This window comes from Prunus dulcis, chromosome 7 (assembly GCF_902201215.1).
Source record: "Prunus dulcis chromosome 7, ALMONDv2, whole genome shotgun sequence".
Lineage (NCBI taxonomy): Eukaryota > Viridiplantae > Streptophyta > Magnoliopsida > Rosales > Rosaceae > Prunus > Prunus dulcis.
This window is the reverse complement of record NC_047656.1, coordinates 12,202,148-12,227,066: the sequence shown is the minus strand read 5'-3', so window position 1 is coordinate 12,227,066 and position 24,919 is coordinate 12,202,148. Positions and strand designations below refer to the sequence as shown.

General features: G+C 35.2%; 1 protein-coding gene across 1 annotated transcript; it reads right to left on the bottom strand.

Moving 5' to 3' along the window:
- Window positions 1-12,458: 12,458 nt before the first annotated feature.
- On the bottom strand, window positions 12,459-15,766 carry LOC117635382 (cyanogenic beta-glucosidase-like). The gene is made up of 13 exons (XM_034369712.1): window positions 15,575-15,766; window positions 15,365-15,434; window positions 14,951-15,009; window positions 14,738-14,813; window positions 14,459-14,536; window positions 14,252-14,339; window positions 13,896-14,151; window positions 13,640-13,755; window positions 13,346-13,566; window positions 13,222-13,253; window positions 12,998-13,100; window positions 12,756-12,864; window positions 12,459-12,648 (listed from the first exon to the last, which is right to left on the bottom strand). The coding sequence occupies exons 1-13, from the start codon at window positions 15,764-15,766 to the stop codon at window positions 12,459-12,461; spliced, it is 1,590 nt and encodes a 529-aa protein (XP_034225603.1).
- Window positions 15,767-24,919: the final 9,153 nt, after the last annotated feature.

Here is a 24,919-nt window from a genome sequence, read left to right as displayed (position 1 = left end):
GAAGTGGAAGAGCTTAAATGAAGTTTTTGCACAGTATAAAGTAAGTATTGTGGAACCTGAAAGCTTTGCTGAAGCAACTCAAGATGAGGCATGGAATCAAGTTATGAGGGAAGAGATCTCAATGATAGAAAAGGATTCTACATGGGAGATGGTTGAAAGACCTGGTAACAAACCAGTTGTGGGTGTGAGATGGATCTTCAAGACAAAGCTGAATCTTGATGGTTCTATCCAAAAGCACAAGGCAAAGCTTGTAGCTAAGGGATACACACAGAAGCCTGAGGTTGATTTCAACGAAACCTTTGCTCCAGTAGCAAGGTTGGATATAATTAGAACCCTTATTGCACTGGCAGCTCAAAAAAATTGGAAAATTTTCCAATTGGATGTGAAATCAGCATTTCTAAATGGAGTGTTGAAAGAGGAAGTCTACATTGAGCAACCTGAAGGATTTGAAGTTAAGGGTGCAAAAGATAAAGTCTATAAGTTAAGAAAGGCTCTCTATGGCTTGAAGCAAGCACCAAGGGCTTAGTATGGTGAAATTGACACTCATCCACTCAAGTGTGAATTTCAAAGAAGCATAAGTGAAACTACATTATATGTGAAGATCAAAGAAGGTATGATACAGTTATTGTGTCAATATATGTAGATGATATTGTTTACACTAAAAGTTGTAGTGAGATGTTGAAAGAGTTCAAGGAGGATATGATGAACAAGTATGAGATGCCTGATCTTGGCTTGTTGCATCACTTCCTTGGAATGGGAGTAATCCAGAAAGAAGGGGGAATTTTCATTCACCAACAGAAATATGTCAAGACTCTGCTGAATAAATTTGGCTTGAAGGACTGCAAACCAGTTAGCACACCACTGGTTCCAACTGAAAAGCTTAAAAGAGAAGATGAATGTGAACTTGCAGATGAGCAGACCTAAGGAAAATAGTTGGGAGCTTACTGTATCTAACAGCAACTAAGCCGGACATCATGTATTCAGCTAGTTTGCTTGCTAGATTTATGCATGGTCCTTCAAAGAAGCATTTTTGGAGCTGTAAGAAGAATACTGTGGTATGTTCAAGGAACTTTGGACTTTGGTATTGATCAATATGAGTCTGGAAAATCAGCTATGTTGATTGGATTTTGTGATAGTGATTGGAGTGGTTCAGAGGATGATATGAAAAGCACATCTGGATATTCTTTTTCATTTGGTAGTGGTGCATTTTCTTGGGGCTCAGTGAAGCAAAGTAGTGTTGCTTTATCAACTGCAGAGGCTGAATATGTAAGTGATGTTGAAGCAACAACTCAGGAAATCTGGCTAAGATTTATGCTGTGTGATTTTGGAGAGGAGCAACTAGAAGCTACACCAATTATGTGTGACAATACTTCTGCTAAAGCTATGTCTAAGAATCCGGTGTTCCATCAAAGATCAAAGCACATAGGAAGAAAGTTTCATTTCATCAAAGATGCAATTCAAGAAGGAGTGCTGGATCTAATATATTGCAGAGGTCAAGATCAAATTGCAGACATCTTCACAAAGGCATTGCCAAGGGAAAGGTTTTGCTGTCAAAGGGAGTTACTTGGAGTAAAATCAGTAAAACATTTAGAAGAGAGTGTTGATGTGTAAATTGTTTGTTACTAATTTACTATTACTATTACAGCTGGTGGTGACTAAGTTATAGCTTAGATCACTTTAATGGTTGAGATTTTGTGGCTGAAATACTGTAGGAAAGAGCCAAGTGTCATACACATATTGGTAGATCATTTTGTACCTTTCCTGATATAAATCGTTTGATAAAAGAAAAGAAATAACTGAGCTATTAGCATAGCAGCTTATACCATTTTTCAGAAACAATTTTTCTAGCTCCTTCATTCATCTCCTTCCCTCTTCTCCCTAAAATCCAAATCAATACCTAATATTCCAACATTTATGACATAGCTATTTTGCCTATTATTTTGTCGTATTTTGCAGCACACTGAGTGTGAGTTGGTGGTAATTGATATACTATGGTTAAGAGTTACCCAATACAAAATTCTTCTACATATACTAATATTGTGGTGAGCTACAAATTGGGATAAAGGGTTGAGATCATTCATTAGTCTTAGGAGAGACAATCTTTGACATGATAGAAAGAAATTAATGAGTGACACTAAATCTTTCAAAATGAATAACTTATTTGCTTCATACAACTAAATCTAAAATATACAAAAGAAGAGCAAGGAAAAATTACAAATGCCTTGAAGAATCGTGTAACACTTCAACTTGATCAAATCTCTCTGTGCTCGAAGAATGCCTAAAAAATGCCCCAAAATTTCGAACATCCAAACTAATGATGATTATGTTCATCTTTTCCTTGCCTATTCCATGGCAGCACCAATATTAAGATTTTGGAGACATATTTGGTGTGTTGTAAATGGCCTTTGGATGAGTTTTCTTATAAATTGGGCCAAAAAGTGAAGCTTATTAATTTATAGGCCAAACTAGGTCAAGACAACTTAAGCGCATCAACAATAATAGGTACACAACTCTTTCTAAAGACCAATTTTTAACTATTGAAAATTGCTCACCATAGAAAAGAGCCAATTTCTACCCAAGGAATATTGCGGCCACCACCTCTAAGAGATTTGTTTGCAAAACAATACGATGATTTATACAAGAGCACATCTCCTCAATCCGATCCCTTCATACACTCATTCTAGATGGGGTGAATTCTTTTGTGTGGGTTGGCTTGATCGGTTGAGCAGGGGCACTTGTATTTATATGCATCTTCCTAGGAGTCTTGCCCATCAAGAAACTCTTAAGAAGTCCTTATTGCATTAGGTTTATAACTTCTAATCCACAATTAAGATAGGAATCCTTCTAGCTCTTATATTGGCTTTAAAACACTAACTTTATAGAGCTGCAGGTTTAGTTGTTTTGAACTCCTAATTGATATCAAGTCTTAGAATCCTTTGATGATTATAAGACCACACTTTAATGGGTTAGACATCTACACGTCTAACATTCTCCCACTTGGTCTAATGATCATCAAGAACTCAATATCAATTACTGTAAGGCCTATGGAATTCAATTCAACTATAATTCCTAATCAAGTCACTGTCAATCAAAAGAACAAGCATGGAACTATCAAGACTTATTGAACATTTCAATATTTCAAGGTCTTTATAATTACTCATACGAGCTCTCAAGATCACATGAGACTTCCGTCAAGATTAGAATGTAGAATGATTATGACCAAACTTAATTTGTGTTTACAAAGTCACTTTCATTCATACGCCCTCCCTTATGCGATTACCAAGATCTCTCCTTAATGACTCTGGTATGAATTCATGTCTTATGCAGTGACTATAGCTAGCTATACTGCAATATGACATGTAACTGGATTCATTTGTCAAGAATAATAAACATAAAACTGAAGTAACATAATTTATTAAAAGAATTGAACCAAACAGTAGTGAACAAAATAACTGAACTGTCTCCAAGAAAATAATGAAATTAAGTGGAATAAAACTCGGCTCCCACTGATTTTGCATATAGAAAATGAATGGCATAACCAAATCGAATCAAATTTCCCATTAATACTTTTGGGAATAACCTCATACAGTATATCAATCAACCAATGCAATTTCCTTTCATTTACCTTCTACCTTACAAGCTTGAAACAAAAACCTTAAAGCTTATTAGTAATCATAAATTCAATGAAAGGTAAAAGTGTCATTGATTAACCACTGTTAACTGAAAATATGAATTAAATAACAATTAACATATCCAAACAATCTTTGTTCGTATTAGCCTTAAAACCCTTAATGAAGAACTGGAACATTAAGTGATTAATCATAAACAGTCAAAACTAAATGTATGCAACAAAGAAGATCATTGAATGCTCCCACTCATTGAACACATGTTTTGCACCGAAAATGCATCAAGAAATGAGCATAGCACAGATCATATTATTCTCACCGAAATCGTTTCCTTAAGATTCAACTTTAATTCCTTTAATTTATTTCTCAAAATAGCACTTTACTAACACATATCTTGAAAAACATATAACATGTCATGCAGATTGGTCTTTAGTTGAGAAATAACAGAACTGTAATGAAAAACATATAACATGTCATGCATATTGGTCTTTAGTTGAGAAATAACAAAACTGTAATGAATGCATTAAACTTTATTCACTTTGTACTTTAAAAATCAATTAAATTTTCTTTAACCAATACAAAATAAAAAAACTGTAAACATTGTAAGAACTTTAGTAGCTAAAACAAACAGCCAATCACCCAAACATTAGTCATAAACATATAGATGCATAAAACTAACACTTAAGATGTAAAACTTCAATGTGTCAACAGCCAGAAAACAGTTCCAAGTATGCTCCAAAACCTTTATGAGCTTTATCAAAATATAAGATAATAAGGTATTGAGTGTGAAGCCCAAAAACTCTACATCACTTCTCCCACTTGGGCAAACACTAACTACTTTGCTACTTCAATATATAGTGCACCAATAACCTTATGATTAGAAACACTGTGACAACATGGTGTAAAAGAACTTTCAAGGCGTGCTCCTAAATGTACTTCACAGTATAAGCCTAAATGCACAGAACTGTCAAGAAATTTTCCGTAATGATATGTGATTACTTGAGAATTTACCATAATTAATCTATATGTCGGATTAGCGTCAAATTTCATGGAAACAAACTAGAGACATTAATCTTCATACATAAAAATTATAGAGTCGTTTATAGCTAATTAAAAGGTCTGAAATTGATCTACAAAGTTAATCAGAAAATCTGTCAGCACATACTTTTCCTGAACACAGATCACTTATAAAATTCTCACAAATAAACTACACATCCAATAATCACGAAATTTTGCAGAATTCATGAAGACTCGTATATGCTTAACATATCAATAATTCAGGTCATTTGGAGATCTTTATGTGGGTCATTCAACAATCATTATACATAATGCAGAAACTGTCAGGAAAATTACTGTGCATCTGTTCCAATTTATAAATTCACCAAAAAATAAATTCTCAACATATTTTCATGAAATCAGCACCTGCAAAAACCTTAGAAAATCATCCTTCTCGTCTAATTTTGTCATTAGTTAATTCGAATTATAACTTCACCCTAACAGACGACATGTTATAGCATAGTTCAAAACTGGAAAAATTGTCAACTATAAATTTATGAATGCTAACAATATACACCTCAAAATTTAGTTATCCTTATGCATTCTAAACATTCAACATTAAGTTCCATGTAGGTACAAAACAATTAATACCATATCACAAAGGCAAAATATAAAATATCACTTTATCAAGTTTAAACACTTTTAGCAATCAAAAGATCGTTTACATCTTGAGTATCTTATATATTGCAATGTGCCACTTTTGATTCAAAACAAAATTAGTGAGCCTTGATTAGAAGTGCAATTTGATTCATGCAACTCATTCAATTAAGAAATAACAGTAATACAATATCCTTAAACATGATCTACGCTTCAAATTGCATGGCCTTACAAAACAGCCAATTTATTTTATGATGAACATAACCTTATGGATTAATCCAACTTTACATGATTCCATCAAATACGAATTAATACTTTTAACACATGTGGATCAGTCCAACTATACATGGTTTAATCCAAATCACTTACGGATCAATCCTTTTACATGTGAAGTTGCATTGATGCTACAAAAACATTCACTTAAATGCATACAAAAAGCAACCAAGTCTCAAACATGTCCATACATAAACAAACAATATAGCCAAGCAAGAAAGTTCCAAAGTAGCTCACGTTTCCCTTTATGTGATCAACCGAATTTATCTTTCCTTGAGTCATGAAAACAACTTTTATGACTATTTAAGACCACTATTAATAAATTATTATCAGCAACTCAAGCATGTGAGATTTATCAAAACCGATAAATAGGACATGTATCATGTTACAATCCATATAACAAAACAAAACCGTATATGCGCCTAATGGAGTTAAGGTTCACTTTGACATTCTGAAAAGTTTTTAAAACACAAACATATCTGGATAAGCTGTCCCATAGTGCTTAAAAATATATGTACATTATTGATTCACATCTGTGGGTTGAGAATCAAACATGTTTTTAGTGATCACCAAAAGAGTCGCTATATGAATTTCTTTCGTAGGTTAAATTCTCACATCTGTGGATAGAGAGAAATTCCTATATTAATTCACATGTGTTATCTTTTGGGTCACTCCACCATTAATATACGTGGACAAAATTTCCCCAGGAAGCTTTACTTAAACATTATTAACTTACACCTGTGGGTCATAAGTTAAACATGTTCTAAAACACTAGACGAATATTAGGTCTGAATAAATTTCTTGTACGAGAAAATTTCTCATCTGTGGATCAAGAAATTTCCTGTTAGTTTACACAAACCCTTTCTCCATGTTGTTCCATCACATCTGTCATCAATTTGTATTCTTTTCATCTGTGGATGAAAATAGCACAAAAGGCTACTAGTTGTGATGCAATTATTGATCAATTTTTAGATTGGAAACTAAATCTGCAATAGTTAAGCTGCTGTGGCTCGCTTAACTAATGCAATATTCGAGATCTCCAGTCTTTGATCAATAGCCTTTCAAACATGAATGATAAAAACTTTATATTAAAAACATGCTTAACAGAATGCGTTAGTGAAACAAAAGATTAGAAAACAATACATGCTGATGTAGCTTTCAGTTTTAGGTTTTATCTTTTGGTTTGGTACTTTATAACCTTTCGCATATATACATTTGCTATGCTAATATATATAATAATAAAAAACCTGAAAGTCAGCTTGGTTAGATAGAATGAAATCGTGTGCAAAATAGAATTCTTGATCGTGTGATGTTTTAGTTTAGTATTGCCTTAAACTCTGATTATACACACATATATTCTTTATACCGCAAATCAGATATTAAGCATGCCTGAGATTAAAACTTGAGGCCAAAATTTAATATGCCATAGAACATGATGATATTAAAATTAACACTAGAAATCTAGATCATAGTGCAAAATGATTGATGAGAGAATAGCTAAAATGGATTTCTCCAAATAAGTCATGGTAAAACAATTCATGACAGATGCGATATCTAAAAAATAAAAAAAACTTATATGCGTTAGCCAACGCAATGATTAGTAATTAGTAACTGTAGCTTGCGGCATTTTCAATTATATGTTTGCTTGGTAGAGACAAAAGTATTACCCAGCCTACAAAAAAATTTTCATGCATATATAATGGTTCAAAGTATAATTTGCAATGTCCAAATAGGTGAGCAAGTTCCTTCCGTTTTTAAAATCTCACAACAATTATATTTAGAAAAGATGAGCCAATTCTATAGTGCAACTCCTATGTATCAAATTAGAGGCAATTTTAGCCTTTTGCATGCACGTCTATTGATGAGAAACAGATATAGAATAGGTCATTCATACATACCTCGTAAGCTTATATTGCCATATTTGAGACCCTTTTATATGTCTTCTAGAATCTTTGAATTTGAGTCAGGTACATCAGAAGTCGAGACATTAAAATCAGGAAGCCCTCCGTGCATCCAAGATTTTCCCCATAACGCAATTGAATTTCGAAAAGATGCCTCAAAACCAAAATTGGAGGCCCTGTCAAGAGGCAGTAAAAGAGGAACAACTTTTCGCCTTTGGCAAAATGCCGCCCAATTGCAGTGGCTGAAAGGATGGGTGATTTCTTTTGGTTCCAAAACATGCAGCCTAGGCTCTGATACCACATGTAAACTATATTAATGACTGCACATGATAGAACACACATCGAGAATATACAAGAGCACATCTCCTCAATCCGATCCCTTCATACACTCATTCTAGATGGGGTGAATTCTTTTGTGCTGGTTGGCTTGATCGGTTGAGCAGGGGCACTTGTATTTATATGCATCTTCCTAAGAGTCTTGTCCATCAAGAAACTCTTAAGAAGTCCTTATTGCATTAGGTTTATAACTTCTAATCCACAATTAAGATAGGAATCCTTCTAGCTCTTATATTGGCTTTAAAACACTAACTTTATAGAGCTGCAGGTTTAGTTGTTTTGAACTCCTAATTGATATCAAGTCTTAGAATCCTTTGATGATTATAAGACCACACTTTAATGGGTTAGACATCTACACGTCTAACATCAAGAAGTTAGATCTGTATTTTATTAGAGGAACACAGAATATCAGCATTGAAAGTTCGTCTTTAGAACACCTTCATGTTTCAATTTTTCGTGACCTGCATCTTAATATCTCTTGTGAGAAGCTTGAAACTATAGAAATAAATATAATTTGAATAGTTTGTCCATAAGGACTAGGAGATGGATTTTGAATGCCAAACCAGTAAGTGAAGTCTATGTTGCCTATTGATCTCCCTCTCACGCTCACATAGTCTTGCGGTAAATTTGGAAAGTTTTTTATTAATTAATTTGCTTGTATGTATGTTGCCTTTTGTATATTTTCAGTCAAGTGGCTTTGGTACGGAATATTGGAAACTGCAAAACCTTGCTTTCCTGCATCAGCTTAAAGAAGTAACCATGCAGTATTCCGACGACGGGTCTAATGAAATCGAGTTTTCAACGTATATCCTCAAGAATGCTCAAAATTTGAAGAAAATTGTCATTTTTCTTGGCTGCGAAGATGAGCAATCAAAAGCTGCAAGGATGGTGAGCAGGATCAAGATGATTTCTACTGCCACAATTATCATTCGGAGGAGGGAATAATCTTTGATATTTTTACAAGACTGTATGTGTACCTTGAAAGGATATTTCTGAGATGATATCTCCTTGCAATTTACTTCAGTCTCAAATCTAAATTGTCTTGCAAGGAACAAAAATTAATAATTTGAGAAACGAAAATTAATAGAATACAAACAAGTAATGAAAGAAGAAATCTACATTAAAAATTTTGTTTATACAAATAAGTAACGAAAAAAGCTTTCACCTAAATTATTTAAAAATATTAGTTATATACCCATTCTTAGCATTAGTAATATAGATAAACCCTATACCATTTAATTTTATAAATAAATCAAATAATAATAATAAAATAACAGCTATCCCTATTGAATTTAATTTTGATTATTAAATTACTTTGATGCCCTATTGAGTGTCTTTGTTTTTTTTTTTTTTTACTGAGGTTTTAAGATTGGGCTTGTTTTAAGAAATTAATGACAGTTTTGTAATTTATAGGAAGTTTGAAGCTTTATTTATGAGGTTTTGAGATTTGGTTTGTTTTAAGAAATTGATAGTAGTATTGTAATTTATAGGAAGATCGAAGTCTATTTGTTATGTTCTAAATGAGTTTTGGATTTGGCTTTGGCTTTGGCTTTAGGTCATACTAGGTATAATAATGAATCTCTCAATTATTTATTTACTTACCGTTAAAGGTGTAAACTTTCCTGATAAAAAGGTTGGGCTTGGATCTTCTCTTTGAATTGTACATCGAAGCCCAACCTAACATCCACTCCCTCCATCATACTGGTATAACTGATATAAAACCCCCAAATTAAAAAATTAGGGCTCCCTCTGCCAATCCCAATCCATCAAAATCAAGAATTTGGAGGAACCATGTTGGCTCGAAAATGCTCCTACAAGCTACAGTAACAGTAAGCTCCAATTCTGTTGGGTACCAGACTGGTACGTACTCAGCATACTCGTTACTACTTCTCTTCATTTTGGTTCAGTATCTAACCATCACAAGTTATTGAATGTATTAGTGTTCAATTGCCCTTGAATTGTAGTACAAATTGAAAACCCAACTTGTCTTGCAAAACCCATAAGCCACAAGTTAGTTTAGCTTCATGGAACACAAGAATAAGTTAAGGGCTACTGCAAGTTGTGAAGGTGGAAGAGTTCATACTGAGAGCTTGGTGGACAGATTCAGTAATCTTCCACTGGAAGTTGCCCATCACATTCTTTCGTTCCTTGATATAGAAGAGCTCACTCGTTTCAGTTGTGGTTCCAAAGGATGCAGGGAGCTTTCTCTGTCAGCTCTGAATTTTTGTTTTTCATCGGTGGATACGTCCACATGTGAGCTTAGGGTGAAGTTGTTGAACACATTGGATAGGTTCTTGTTTCATCGTCGGGATAAGAAGATACAGTCGTTTTATCTTTTTCTGGGATGATTACTACATAGAGGAGGGCAATTACAAAGCATGCTACTTATGTAGTAATGAGAATTTTCGAATCATCACATGGATCCACAATGCAGTGAGGTGTAACGTTGAAGTGCTTTGTCTTGACATCTTGTTATGTGATTTTGAGGAGGAAGGGTGAGCATTTCCAACTTGCGTCTTTCTTTCCACATCGTTGAGGTCTAAATGTGGTGCAAATGAAGGGCATCATTATTAAAACGCCCCCCTCTGCCTTTTCCTCTAATCTCAGCTGCTTGGAGTTGGGAGAGCTTGATATAGAAGATGAGGCGGTTTTCAAATGGATCTCATGTTCCTGCAAATGCATCAAGCAATTAACTGTTGCCGGAGTTCGAAATATAAAACGTATTGCCATTGAAAGCCCGTCTTTGGAAAGATTTAATTTTTATGATCCCTATGGGTCCCAAATCTGCATTCTTAAAATCTCAGGTGAGAAATTTGAAAGCATAAGGATCGATTGGGGATTTTTTTCATCCGGTGACCACTCATTAAATATTTTTGCTCCAAACCTAATTTTTTTGCTTTGGGTTGGGAATGTCATGAATCACCCAAACCTTGGAGAATTAGAATGTTTGGAAGAAGCATATATTTTTATGGATCCTAAAGTAGATGACTTTGAAAACGTATTAGAGGCTTTTTGCAGTGTACGCAGGGTTGGAGTTTCTTGGTCTAAATGAAGCAACCGTTAAGGTAAAGAGAATCAGTTCCCTCTATCCCGCTAGACTCAATTTCTATTTTGTTGCAAAATCTAGAGCAATTTGAACTAATTTGTAACTCTTTCCTTGTTTCGGGATAGTAGGAGTAGCAAATATTTGTTTCTTACATTTCAGAATTGTTTGGAACTTTGCATGATGGCATTGCTTTGAATAAAAAATATTATTTATGCCTTAAAAGTTTTTGTTAAAAAGAATGAGAAGTAATTTGAGAAACATGATATAGGTTTTACTGTGAATACTCGGAGCATTAGTGACGATCTGGTCCATCAATGGTCTCTCTTTTAAGAGGAATGCCCAATTTGTGTACTTTACACACAAAGAATGATTCACTTATTTACAGTCGTAAATGCGATGACGTAAGTCAAAGTCTTTCTCTCTCTATAATATACATCGTTTCAAGAATCAGGAGCATAATTATCATACTAGAAAAGTAATGTAGATTTCCTTTTTGTGTATTTGTTTTGGGTTTTGGAAATTTTCAATTGAGTTGCTTGTTTTCTTCTTGCTTTTCCAGGTCCAGGTCCAGGCATCTGGGCTTGATATGGAATACTGGAAGCTGCAAAATCTGGATTTTATTTATCAGTTGGAGGAGGTTACCATAAAGCTTACCAAAGGGTCCGATGGGATTGAGTTTGCAAGGTACATACTCGAGCATGCCGGGGCCCTGGAGAAAATGAACTTAATTTATTCACCCCGGCAATCTGATGTTATAAAGAAGCTAAACGAGAGTAAGATAATTTCCGATGCCACACTTAATTTCCGATGTCACACTTACCTTCCGATGAATCTATTTTGGAATTTCTTGCTCAAACGATGTAGTTTTTTCAACTTTGATCTTTATGTAAATCAAAATTACGAAAAAGCTATATTCAAATTTTTTACTCTCTTTCTCTATCTGTAACCATTTTTTACTTGTATTTAGTCAATTTACAAATGGGTATAATATAACAGAGTTTTTCATGAGTTTTTTACACTAACAAACCCTGAGGTTTTTGATTTTTTCACAAAACTCCTTGAGGTTTTAGAAATAATAAGAACACTCCCTGACGTTTTAAATTGTTTTCACAAAACTCCTTTTCAAGATTGATGATTTTATACAAAAACAAAAAAACAAAAACAAAATTCTCCAAATGACAAAGCTGGCCTTTTTGATGAGATTGCATATGCTTCATTAAGGTTAATTTTGTCATTTGCATAGGTTTTTTTGAATGAAATTATCAATTTTTAGACAAACAATCAACGAAAAGAGGTTTTGTGAAAACAAATTGAAACCCCAAGTGATGTTCGTGTAATTTTTGAGACTTGAAGGAGTTTTGTGAAAATACAAGAAACCTCAGAGGTGTTAATGTAAATAACTCTTTTTCATAGTTTAGTTTTGCATTTTATTCATCGTTACCAAGAGGAATTGCATTTATTATTTAGATACAATGACCACTATGGCCAATACAATACAGGAAGAGGGTATTGCCCTCACCACAAACACGACTCCAGGGGAGCTGGTGTACTTTATTCAACATTTGGAATTCAAAGGTATCCCATCATTATTGTCTACAAATATTCATCACTTTCGTACTTTTTTCAATGAAGACGTTTCTTGAGGAAATTTTGGAACCACACTGCTGAGTTTTTTAGATACCTTCGTAGATAATTAGCAGTACCATTCCTGTAATCCACATAGACAATACCAAAACGAACCGTGTATCCATCATTCCATTCAAAGTTGTCTACCAATGACCAAGCGAAATATCCTTTCACCTTAGCACCTTCACTGCACCAAAAATGGGAAGGATTCAATGTAGTGTTTAAATAACCAAAATCTAAGATGACTATACCTTAGATTGCCTTAATTAATTTCTTATATAATTAAGCACTTACCTCATGGCTTTGTGAAGGTAACAAAGGTGATGGTAGTAAAAGTCAGTTCTATTGGTATCATTAAGGGCTTGCTCAGGCGGTATTTTGGGATCATTGAACTCATCAACGCCTACAATATAATGCATTACCATATGCATTTAGTTTTAAATTTAGACGTTCTAACACTTAACATTATTTCATTTCATTATATATATGCGAAACATTAATGATAAAATTAATGATAATTTAAAACTATTAATTACCATTCTCGGTAATGTAAATGATTGGATCATTATACTTATTTTTCGTGTAGCTTAGAAGATCGTAAATTCCTTTTGGATAAACATATAACCAATTTGAAGCAGCCTGCAATCCAATTTAAAGATAATTGGGATTTTAGGATTAATTTGGATGTAGAGAACAATATTAATCCTCCAAATGCTAATAGTATAAGTAGGAAAAAAAATGCTAATAATTTGAAGTGCACCTGTGGACCAATAGGGACCCCATTAAGCTCAGCTGCCAAAACATATACGTATGTGAATATTAGAATATAACTTTTCTAATAACTTAATTCATTGCTCGAAGTAAATTTTGCACTTTGAACTCACTTGTAACATTAACGTGAGGATCTGTTAAGTAGCTATCATGATGTGCAGAAATAAATTCATGTCCTTTACTTGCATATCTAGCAGAATAGTAATTTATTCCAATAAAATCATATGACCCTTTTAGTAACTTGGATTCTTCATCTGTGAATTTTGGTAATCGTTCTTTAACAATTGATCGCATGCTAGGCGGATAGTCACCGTATGTTAATGGGTCCATAAACCTACAAAATACATTAATTCATAAATAAAACATGTAATTGAGTACGTAGATAAATAAATTAACAATATACTTACCATCCGAACATAAAATCCAGAGATCGATTTGCAGCACTTTTATCTTTTGTTGAATTTGAAGCGGGCTCAAACCAATGCGACACCAATGTTATTCCTATCGAGCCATTTTGATATGCCTACGTAAGAAAATTCAAGAATTTTTGTTGATGTAGAGTGAGGAGAATTTAATATACAAATAATTTATGTCTTCTAATAGTGACTTAGATAGGATTCTTACTTGGGACTGCAAATAAGACAAAAAAGTAATTAATTAGACCTGATATTCATCTTTATACAATTTTACAGCGGCTGCATGTGCAAGGAGTTGGTGATGTGTCACTAAATATGGTTCCGTGCCCGAATCTCCACCGATGCAGCTTAAGTTTTGCCAAGCAGAGCATCGCCCTGGTGCGTGGCACCCGACTGCATAGCCATGGTGACTAACGGTATATGGCTCATTCAACGTGATCCAGTGTTTTACTCGATTACCAAAGTTCTCAAAACAAAGTTTTGCAAATGCTAAATAATCATCGCTGTGTATAGTATGCACAGTTCAAGATGTAGATGTTACTGTAATATGTATTTCATTAAATGATCATTACCATGTACTGAGGATAGAATTTGTTCACTTACACAACTTTAGGGCTTAAGAAACCACCATATGAGTCATTTAGAGCTTGGGGAAGATCCCAATGGAAGATTGTCACAAATGGTGTTATACCTGTATAAATGTGAGTGTATATATATATATATATATATGATGAGTAAAAGAAAATTAAATCTTTGATTAAATGATAAGAGCTTTAAGTATCGGTCATGTAAAATGAGATGACTACTCACTGCTATTTATGAGTTCATCGATAAAACTGTTGTAATAGTTGATCCCATCCATATTCACGCCCCCACTTAGCGTTCCATCTAATAATTAAAATAAAATACAAATAATAGAAAAAATAACTCGATCTACAAACATAAATTAAAATAAACAAAAAATTTAAGCATTAATTTGATACAGTTCTTTTATTCAAGCATTAATTGGGAACAAAACACTGGTTATTATACAAAAGACAACCGAGAGTTATTATCACAACTCAAAACATAAAGGGTAAATCAACTTACTTGGCAACAGTCTTGACCATGATATAGACAATCTATAAGCATCCACCGATATATTTTTCATTATCGCCACATCACCCTATATATATATATATATAAATAATTATAAGAACTAAGCTAAAAATTAAGGATATCTCGTCTTCAAAATTTAGTATGTTTTTCCCTGCAACTTCAAGTAAAGAAGGTCCTAAGAATAAAATTCTATAGTTTGAGAACCTTGTATCGATGATATTGATCAACAGCGATATCTCCATTACTGCCATCCTTGATTCTTTCTGCAAATATAGGTAAATTTTGAGCATAAAGATCCCGAAAATCATATCATTCACGGTATTAGAGCTGGATCTCCCTAATATTTAAATCCAGGTTAAGTTGAATAGAGTTAAAAAGATAAATAAATAAATTTTGAAGTGTTTTTTTTTTTTTTTTTTGGGGGTTGAAATGGAGGATTAACCCTTAAACACAAAAAAAACTAAATGACAGAGACAATAGGAGTTCTAGGAACTCTGAACAAATCATCATCAAAGGCAGCTTCAACCTAGCTAGGAATCTCATTAAGCACAAAGAACCCCAAATCAAAATTATAGCTTCCCTTCGGTAATAATTTTGAAGTTATCTTATTACACAGACCTGGATATCTGTGGGTGTAGTTATCCCATATACTTGGTCCTCTTCCATCGGTTTTTACAGCACCAGCGCACTGAAATATGTACATAGAGACTGAAGATTTCAATATTCATGCATGTGGAAGCGAATTGATCATTCGTGACATATTGAAATTAAATTAAACCTAAGTATATAGTTACATTAAAAAAAAAAAAAAAAAAAAAAATTAATGACCTGGTAAGCTGCTGAGGCTGTCCCAAATATGAACCCTGGTTCGAGAACATCGAAACTTTTCCTATTGTCGAGGCGCTCACAAATGGGGCGTAGTTGCGGATCTGTATTAACAGCAGCTTTGCTATTTGTGAATGCAGAGCCAAAGAGTAGCACCACACAAAAGAGAAAAGAGACTAATCGCATCATTGCCATAATTGACTGGAGGAGGGTTTTTGGTGTTCTGGCTCTTCCTGCCATATTGCAATTGCATGGGATTTATATAGAGAGAGTACGTACGTGTTTTTTTTGTTTTGTTTTGTTTTGTTTTGTTTTTTGTTTTGGATAAACGCAAGTGGGCTTTGAAACTGGTTGTATCACCGAGTAATGGTAGGAACACTAATTGTGCACCAAAATTAAGTCCTAAAACACATCATTGTGACTTTCATTACCAAATTTCCAGCATGTCAAAAATCATTAACTTATTAAGAAATTAAATTAAGATAATGAAGGGGTTAACCAAAAGATGAGTCTACCCTGATCCCTTCTATTCTACCATCGATGAGTCTCCACCACGGTACTGGCAACGTGCACATCCGACACTTATTCCATTGTGGGTGAAAGAAGCTACTGCTTCTAAATCATTTCGTGAGATAACACATACAAATATTAGAGAGCTTGGAGGGAGAGTGAAAAGGATTGTTTGTATATGCTTGCTCAAAGTCAAGTGCAGGTTTATGAAGCAGTATAACTCATTATGAAAATGTAGTTTACTGTCGAATCCACAGTGAGTGGAAATAAACAAGACAAGTTTTTTAGAGAACAATTATGAAAATGTAGAAATTTTAACAAGATTTAAGTAAAGGAAATGGACATCCTCCATTCTCATTTCGTGAGACTAGACATGAGAATTTCATTCCCAAGAAGTTCAATATACGAACCAAACGGGTCTTAAGGCATTGGGATTCCACATTCAACTTAAACATGTAATCCATATTAATATGATCCTTATTTTTATAAAAGATGGCGTTCCATTAAGATTGTTTAAAACTCTTTTTAAATTAAGTAATTTGAGCATAATCTGCCTGTACCATTGGCTAAAAATATCAAAACATAATATTCGTCGAAAGTTGATTGTTCTAATACTTCTCCCCTCAGAATTTTGTTCAAAAAGTAATATTCGTTGAAAATAAAATTTGTTTTTCCCTTGTCAGACTTTTGTTTAAGTTAATTTGGGGCTTGTTTGGGATGCGTTCGGCTTACCCCGCCCCCATGTTTGTTGTCGCTTTGTTTTGGACGTAACAAATTAATCCTTTAGTTTAGATATACGTGTTTAAATATTTAATGATAATGAGAAAAATAAAACAAAAAAGGCTTTTTTTAATCATCTCAAAGTTAGAGTTTTTTTTAAATCGTCTTAAAGGTAGAGTTTTTTTTTTAATCATCTTAAAGGTAGATATTTTTTTAATCATCTTAACGGTATGGTTGTGCTACTTTTATAATGATGATCATATCTTCGACATGTATAAATTATTATTTTTACATAGTGTAGATTTCTAGTTAATAAAAACTGAATTGCTATATGTGCGGGCTCACATTGTCTTTTTCTCATTCAACAAAGTAGTATTTTATTGATATTTTTTTCTTCATAATGGGGTGGGTTAAAGAACTGGTTCTCCAACGAAGGCAGAGATGAAGAATCCTCGATTTGAATATTGTGAGTATGAAGGCAGGAATGAGGGAAAAAATGATTAATGGGAATGGGGATGTGAATCATATACTCACCCCCGATTCGACCCATTACCATCCCTAATTAGAGGAGGGGGTTTTTACAAATATTCATTGGATGTCTGAGGGTTTCTAACCTCTGCCCACATAGTTGGATGTGAAAGCTCAACTAACTAAGTTATATATACTCCACTTGCCCTTAGTTAGGAAGTTAGTTCCCCATAATAGTAAAACTAAAACTGAAATTATAACCAAGAGAAATTGAGAGATGGAGGATTTAGCTCAAGAGATGTTGAATAAAATAAGGTATCCCTCTCTCTCTTATTCCATTTGTTTAGGCTAAACTATATATAGCAATGGTCCTTGAACTATATTCCGAGTTACGTTTTCGTCTATAAACACCAGAAATAGTTGTTGCCATCCTTAAATTAAGCCAAACATTGCACCGTTCGTCTATTCCGTTAAATCTGTCTAGTTTTCTGTCAAAATTGATCATGTACATGGTACGTGCCATAATTCTTAAGGGCAAATATGACTTTTTGAACCAACACCATCTTCCCCAATTGCTATCTCATACCACTGCCAAATAACAACTACCAGTCGTTGTGTCATGGCCAGGGGCGGTCCTACACCTAGGGCAAGGTAGGCTGCTGCCTACCCAAAATTTTCAAAAATAAAAAATACCCATATAAAATAGGCCAACCCATGTGAAATATACAAACCATTGCCCACCCATGTGAAACATACAAACCAATGCCCACCCAAAAAGTAAGCCATATGTATGCATAACCTAAAATTTCTCTTCTCTTTAATTATCTCCTCTGTAATTATCTTCTCTTTAATTTCCTACCCCATAATTTTAAGATTTTCTATATGACAACATTGAATTTAATATATTCTAAATAGGTTAGAAGTTATATGTTCTAATCTATTCTAGAGTTTACTTAAAGACTGAATTATAATTTGCTGACTTTGTTGAAATTAATTAGGTCTTTGATTTTTGGAATTTTGTTGATATGTTTGATTTGATATTGTATTTTTGAGATGTTTTGATTTGTTGTTGGTATGTTAATGTTTGATTAAAGGCATTGATGTTATTATGAGAATTTATTTGATTTTTTTGTTGGGATGTTGGATTAAATAGGTTATCTTTTGTTATGTCATATCACAATCCAAACCCCAAGAAAATAAAGAATTTGTTGGAAATTTTTTTCAAAGACAAAGAATAGTTTTTTTTCGCTATACTTTTATTTATGTATAGAGATTCATTTGAGGGTAAGACTCATTATGTCCTCCTACTAGGTGTATATTTTTATGTATTAATGAGATTCACTGATAACCTCGAGTTTGTAATGTAATTTTCGCCCAGTTGGATTTCAAATCCTGGATCCGCCACTGATCATGGCCATTGCCAAACGACCATCGACCACCACCACTACCCCTAGTTTGTAATGTAATTTTCGCCCAGTTGGATTTCAAATCCTGGATCCGCCACTGATCATGGCCATTGCCAAACGACCATCGACCACCACCACTACCCCCTCTCTCTCTCTCTCTCTCTCTCTCTCTCTCTGAAATTGGCACTTAGGTGATCAGGGGTAAATTTAATGACACTACCAAAACACAATAACCTTCACACACTTTAAAACTTGACTAAGCACACTTATGACTAGTCAACAGATAGTCAGAAACAATCACAATCAAGATTGCATACAAATCATGCCACAAGGTACCTGCAACACTAGAAGATTACTAGTGACAACCTAAGCACACAGAAGGACCCGTCAATCTAGGTGTCCCTTGTGCTAGCAACAACTATGGTGAAAGTGTGTGAAATCATCTTAATCAAGTAAACAACAAACAGCAGATACAGATGACTAATCAACCATCAGGAACATAAACCCAGAAAAATTACAGATAAGCAAATCAGAATTTGTTCACCCAGAAACCCACCATTGGGAAAAACTGGGGGTCATCAACCGACCAGGCAATCCACTAAGTAGAAAAAGATTCTTACAAAGGAAACACAATCAAGCTCAAGACACACCTAGGTCTATTTAGGTAGATGAGCAATACCTCCTTCGTGCAATCTTCTTCTCCAACTTAGCAAAACTTGAAGCTGAGTTCATCATGGCAATGGCAGCTCTTTCTCAGCTCGTTCATCCCATGGCACAAGCTTTCAAGCTCCAACTCAAAAACGAAACCAGAATTTGGATTCAAAGGAGAATGACCAATTTCCTCAAGAAACCATTCTCTTGAAGAAATTAGTCTTGAATCAAACCTAGATATAAATGAGAGTGATTTATGCAGCTAGATGAGATTCAAAGACACATGCAGTTTTTCAAGAGGTAGAATTCATTTCGGAAAAACTCATGAATATCATATACGGTTCTCTTTTGAGCAAGAAGAAGAGAAAGCACCCAAGCAATCTTTCCCAATCTTGCAGCCAAAAGAGACGGCTGCCAAATTCGGAAAGCACTAGCCTATAGAGACAGAAATTCCCTTAGGTCATAATGCCTGCCTGGCAGCCGACAGGGAAAATAGAATAAGACAAAAAAGTTTGTTATCCAGCTGGAAATCCTACAGAGCAAGGATGACTAGTCATCCGAGAAACAGATGACAAGTCATCATTTTATGAAAACAGTTTTAATGCCATGATATGCAATGCATACTTACCTTTGTCAAATTGCTTGAACCTCCATAGGATAGATGTTAGTTTAAGAACACCTAGAGTAGCTATTCTTAAACTAAGCTTGAGCTTGATAAGATACAATTAAAATCCTATTACAAACTTGTCAAGGGAAGCCAAAAAAAATAACTCAAAATTCATACATTAACAAACTCCCCCTTTTTGGCTTTCCTTGACAACACACTCTCTGATAAACACTCAACCCAAGGCCATAACAAGGGAGATGATGTAGTGAAGGACCTGCAAGAAAGAACAATCTCCCAGGCACAAGAAACAAGTATATTATCACAGAATTTTTATTAAAAACAATATGCATTATGGTGGTTGAGAGTGTTCTCCCCCTTGTTGAAAAGGAAAGTGCAAAAAGGGCAGGGGATTAAACACACAGATCAGAGGCAGATATGAACAAGGTGAAATAACATAAAACAAAGTTGAATATAAGGCACATATCACTTGTTCAAAATAGTACATCACAGCTCCCCTGAACAAGAGGCACATACAACTAAGCAAAAACAAAGTAGCCCCACAAGGTGAATACAACAAAATACAACCAGGCTGTCCAAAAATACTCCCCCTATCAAGGACACTACCTAAGATATTATAGATGTTAAAAAAAAACAGGAGAGCCAGCAGACTCAACAGACTACACAGAACCCTCCGAATCCTCAGCAGCAGGAGATGGGTGAGGAGTGTCTTCAGCAGCAGGAACCGAGGAGGAAGGGATGAGGCTTAACAGATATTTAATGTGGTCCTCCTTGGCAGCAAGTTGAGATCTAAGAGAGGCATTTTCAGAAGAAGACGAACCAGAGGTAAGAAAGGTTTTGGAGACCTGTTCACTAAGGGAAACAGAGGCCTTGCCAAATGGAGCAATGGGAGGAATCCACTGATCAGAGTCAAGAAAAGCAACTCGGTTTCTCTCACAGAGACGCTGGATGAGACAGGGGAAGACAAGAGTCCCCTTGTGTTTTGTACCATGACCTATGGTTTTGCCAAGAATTGCATGATAAATAATATCCCCAAAAGGAATTTTATCATGATTCACCATTGAAAGCATGAGTTGACAGGCAGCCAGAGTGGGATTTGAATTGTTTCCAGTGGGAAGAACATTATGACGAATATTTATTTTGTGAAAGCTGCACATCCCAGACTTAAGTGCTGTAGTGGCCCAATTTTACGGCTCTTTGCTCTAGATGCTTCAATCATATCACCTTATACCTTCCTAGAGCCGTGACTACATTGGTCACACTTCCCTTTTTTTTTTTTTTTTTTTTTTTTTTTTTAAATTATTTGTTTGTTTCTGTTAAAATATGGAATAGAGTGACTAAGAGAGTGAGATAAGCTAAGAGATGATAACAATGATAGTCCAAAATGAAGCAAAGACATGTAGCTCACCAAGAGGATAAGATAGCACCAACCAAGTCTCAACACAAAGCTCAAAACAAGGAAGGGGGTTATGCACAAGTCAGGCAAAGCACAAACAAACATTCAATCTTCATACCAAACAGAGAAGAGAGAAGTGAAACATGAGCATATGAATTGTAAAGAATGTATTATGAAAAGCTGGAATTGACTAGTCAACAGCGCGCAAGATGACTAGGCAACCGTGTTGAAACGTGCTGAAGACAAGGAATAGACAGGCTAATCAAACACATGAGCAAAGGCCAATGGACTGTCGAAGAGTGACATGTTTTTGAAAGTCCAAGGCCTTGGTGAGTATATCTGCTAGCTGCTTCACAGAGGGAACAAATTCCAAAGAAAGAATTTTGTCTTCCACAAGATCTCTAATAAAGTGATGCCTAATGTCTATATGCTTAGTCCTAGAATGCTGAACAGGATTTTTAGAAATGTCAATAGCACTCATGTTGTCACAATAGATTAGAAAACAAGATTGAGCAAGACCATAGTCTTCCAACATTTGTCGCATCCAAAGGAGTTGAGTGCAGCAACTCCCAGCAGCAACATACTCTGCTTCAGCAGTGGATAGAGAGACAGAGTTCTGTTTTTTGCTATGCCAAGCAACAAGGTTGTTGCCAACATAAAAGACTCCCCCGGAAGTGCTTTTTCTATCATCACTACAGCCTGCCCAATCGGCATCACTATACCCAACAAGGTTGACACACGTGTCATAGGTATACCACAAACCAAACTCAACAGTCCCACTCACATATTTTATGATTCTCTTGACAGCAAATAGGTGAGACTCCTTTGGATCACTTTGAAACCTAGCACACACACCAACACTAAAAGAAATGTCCGGTCTACTTGCAGTTAAGTAGAGAAGACTTCCTATCATGCTTCTATAGAGAGTTTGATCCACACTTTTGCCATGTAAGTCTCTATGAATTTTAGCACTAGTGCTCATTGGAGTTCTTGCAGATTTGGCACCCTCCAAACCAAATTTTTTCACAAGATTATTTGCATATTTCGATTGAGATACAAAGATCCCATCATGGTTTTGTTTGATTTGAAGACCCAAGAAATAGTTAAGCTCACCCACAAGACTCATCTCAAACTCACTAGTCATGACATGAATAAAATCTTGAACATGTAAATCAGAGGTAGAGCCAACTACAATATCATCAACATACACTTGAGCAATCAAGACATCCTTTTTGAATCTTTTTACAAACAAGGTTTTGTCAACCGACCCTCTAACATAGCCATTTCCTAGAAGATGAGAGGATAACCTCTCATACCATGCTCTAGGAGCTTGTTTCAAACCATAGAGAGCCTTTTTTAACCGGAACACATCATTTGGATGATGTGGATCCTCAAAACCCTTTGGTTGCTCAACATACACCTCTTCATTCAAAATACCATTCAAGAAAGCAGTTTTGACATCCATTTGATAAAGTTTGAATTTCAGGTGACAAGCAACAGCAAGAAGTAATCTAACTGATTCTAATCTTGCAACAGGGGCAAAAGTTTCATCAAAGTCAATGCCTTCCATTTGAGTGTAACCTTGAGCAACCAATCTAGCTTTGTTTCTAACAATATTACCTTGCTCATCAGTCTTATTTTTGAAAATCCACTTAGTACCGATAACATTGGTATTGGTTGGTCTAGGGACAAGGTGCCAAACATCATTTCTGACAAACTGATTCAGCTCCTCTTGCATGGCAAGGAACCATTCACCATGGTTCAAAGCCTCTTTCACATTCCGAGGTTCTTCCTTTGAGACATAACACACATGGCTAATTTCTTGGGCTATTTGTTTCCTAGTTCTCACTCCCTGATGAAGAGGACCAATAATGACACTTTCAGTTTGAGGGAGAGAACTATGATCAGCATGAGTGCTGGATACCTGGACAGATGGGATGGAACTAGAAGCTGGTGAAGTTGACAGGTCAACTGGGACAGGATTTCCAAAAGATGACAGGTCAACCACAAGATCCAGACCTGGAGGTTCTTGCACAGGAGGAGGAGGAAGAAGATCATCCTCATCCAATGCCATCTCGGTAGAGGCAGCAAAATCATCAATATTAACATTTATGGATTCAATGATGGTTTTGGTCCTATAGTTGTACACTCTATAGGCTCGACTTGAAGTAGAATACCCAAGAAATATTCCCTTATCACACTTAGAGTCAAACTTAGCAAGGTGCTCCCGATCTCTCAGGATATAGCATGTGCTACCAAAGACTCTAAAATATGACACATTAGGCTTTTTCCCTTTCCAAATCTCATAAGGTGTTTGTTTTGTACCAGATCTCAAAAATACCCTGTTTGAGATGTAACAGGCTGTACTTACAGCTTCAGCCCAAAAATGTTTAGCAAGATTTTTGCTATGTAGCATCACCCTAGCCATCTCAACAAGAACTCTATTCTTCCTCTCCACAACACCATTTTGCTGAGGTGTAATAGGAGCAGAGAACTCATGTTTAATTCCCATTTCTTCACAAAATTTCAGAAATTGTGAATTCTCAAACTCAGAACCATGGTCTGTTCTAATTCTAACAAGAGGCAGATGACTAGTCATCTTCTCTTTTTGCAAGAGATGACAAACAGATTTGAACCTTTGAAAAGTATCAGATTTCTCACGTAAGAATGAGACCCAAGTGAACCTAGAGAAATCATCAACCATGACGAGAATATATTTCTTTCCACCAAGGGACAAGGTTTGGATAGGACCAACAAGGTCCATGTGAACAAGTTCAAGACTTACATTTGTTTGAATGTGTTTGACCTTTTTATGTGACACTCTAACTTGCTTGCCTAATTGACATCCTTCACAAACATGTTGATCAGATTTGTCAAGCTTTGGTAGACCACTCACTAACTCTCTCTTGGACAATTTATGCAAGTCTCTAAAATTCACATGTCCAAGTCTTTGATGCCACAAGACGCTCGTTTCATTCACACCCTTGTTGCAAACAACATCTTTAGTGTCATTGACACCATCAATGCAATAACAATTGTCCCTTGACCTTGTCACGCACACAATCTCATTATCACCTTTTCCAATGATTTTGCAACCATGCTTGGAGAATCTAACTTCTACAATTCCATCATCACACAATTGACTCACACTAATGAGATTGGAGGTGAGACCCTCAACAAACCTAACATTCTTAAGCTCGGGTAAACCAGGGATACACACAGTACCTTTTCCAACTACTTGAGACTTGTGACCACCACCAAAAGTCACAGTGCCTCCATCAAAAGGAGTGAGAGATGAGAAGACACTCTTATCACCAGACATATGTTTGGAACAGCCACTATCAAAGTACCAAGAATTAGTGTTTGAAGCAGCAAAAGCATTGAGCACAACAAGACAATTGGTCTGACCTTTTGCAACCCAAGTAGACTTAGGAACAATGGGTGAACTCATTTTAAGGGAGACAAGTTTGGCAATCTTAGTTACTTCATTTAGCAAATGATCAACTTGATCTTGCAAAGATCTGGAATTCCTTTTAGATTTTGAAGGCAGATTTCTGGTCTTATCTTTGCTG

Coding starts and splice junctions, on each gene's coding strand:
- LOC117635382 (XM_034369712.1), bottom strand. CDS start 15,766: ATGGCAATGATGCGATTAGTCTCTTTTCTCTTTTGTGTGGTGCTACTC. Junction 15,010..15,364: donor CTACACCCACAGATATCCAG/GTCTGTGTAATA, acceptor CTATATTTGCAG/AAAGAATCAAGGATGGCAGT. Junction 14,340..14,458: donor CGATGAACTCATAAATAGCA/GTGAGTAGTCAT, acceptor ACATTTATACAG/GTATAACACCATTTGTGACA.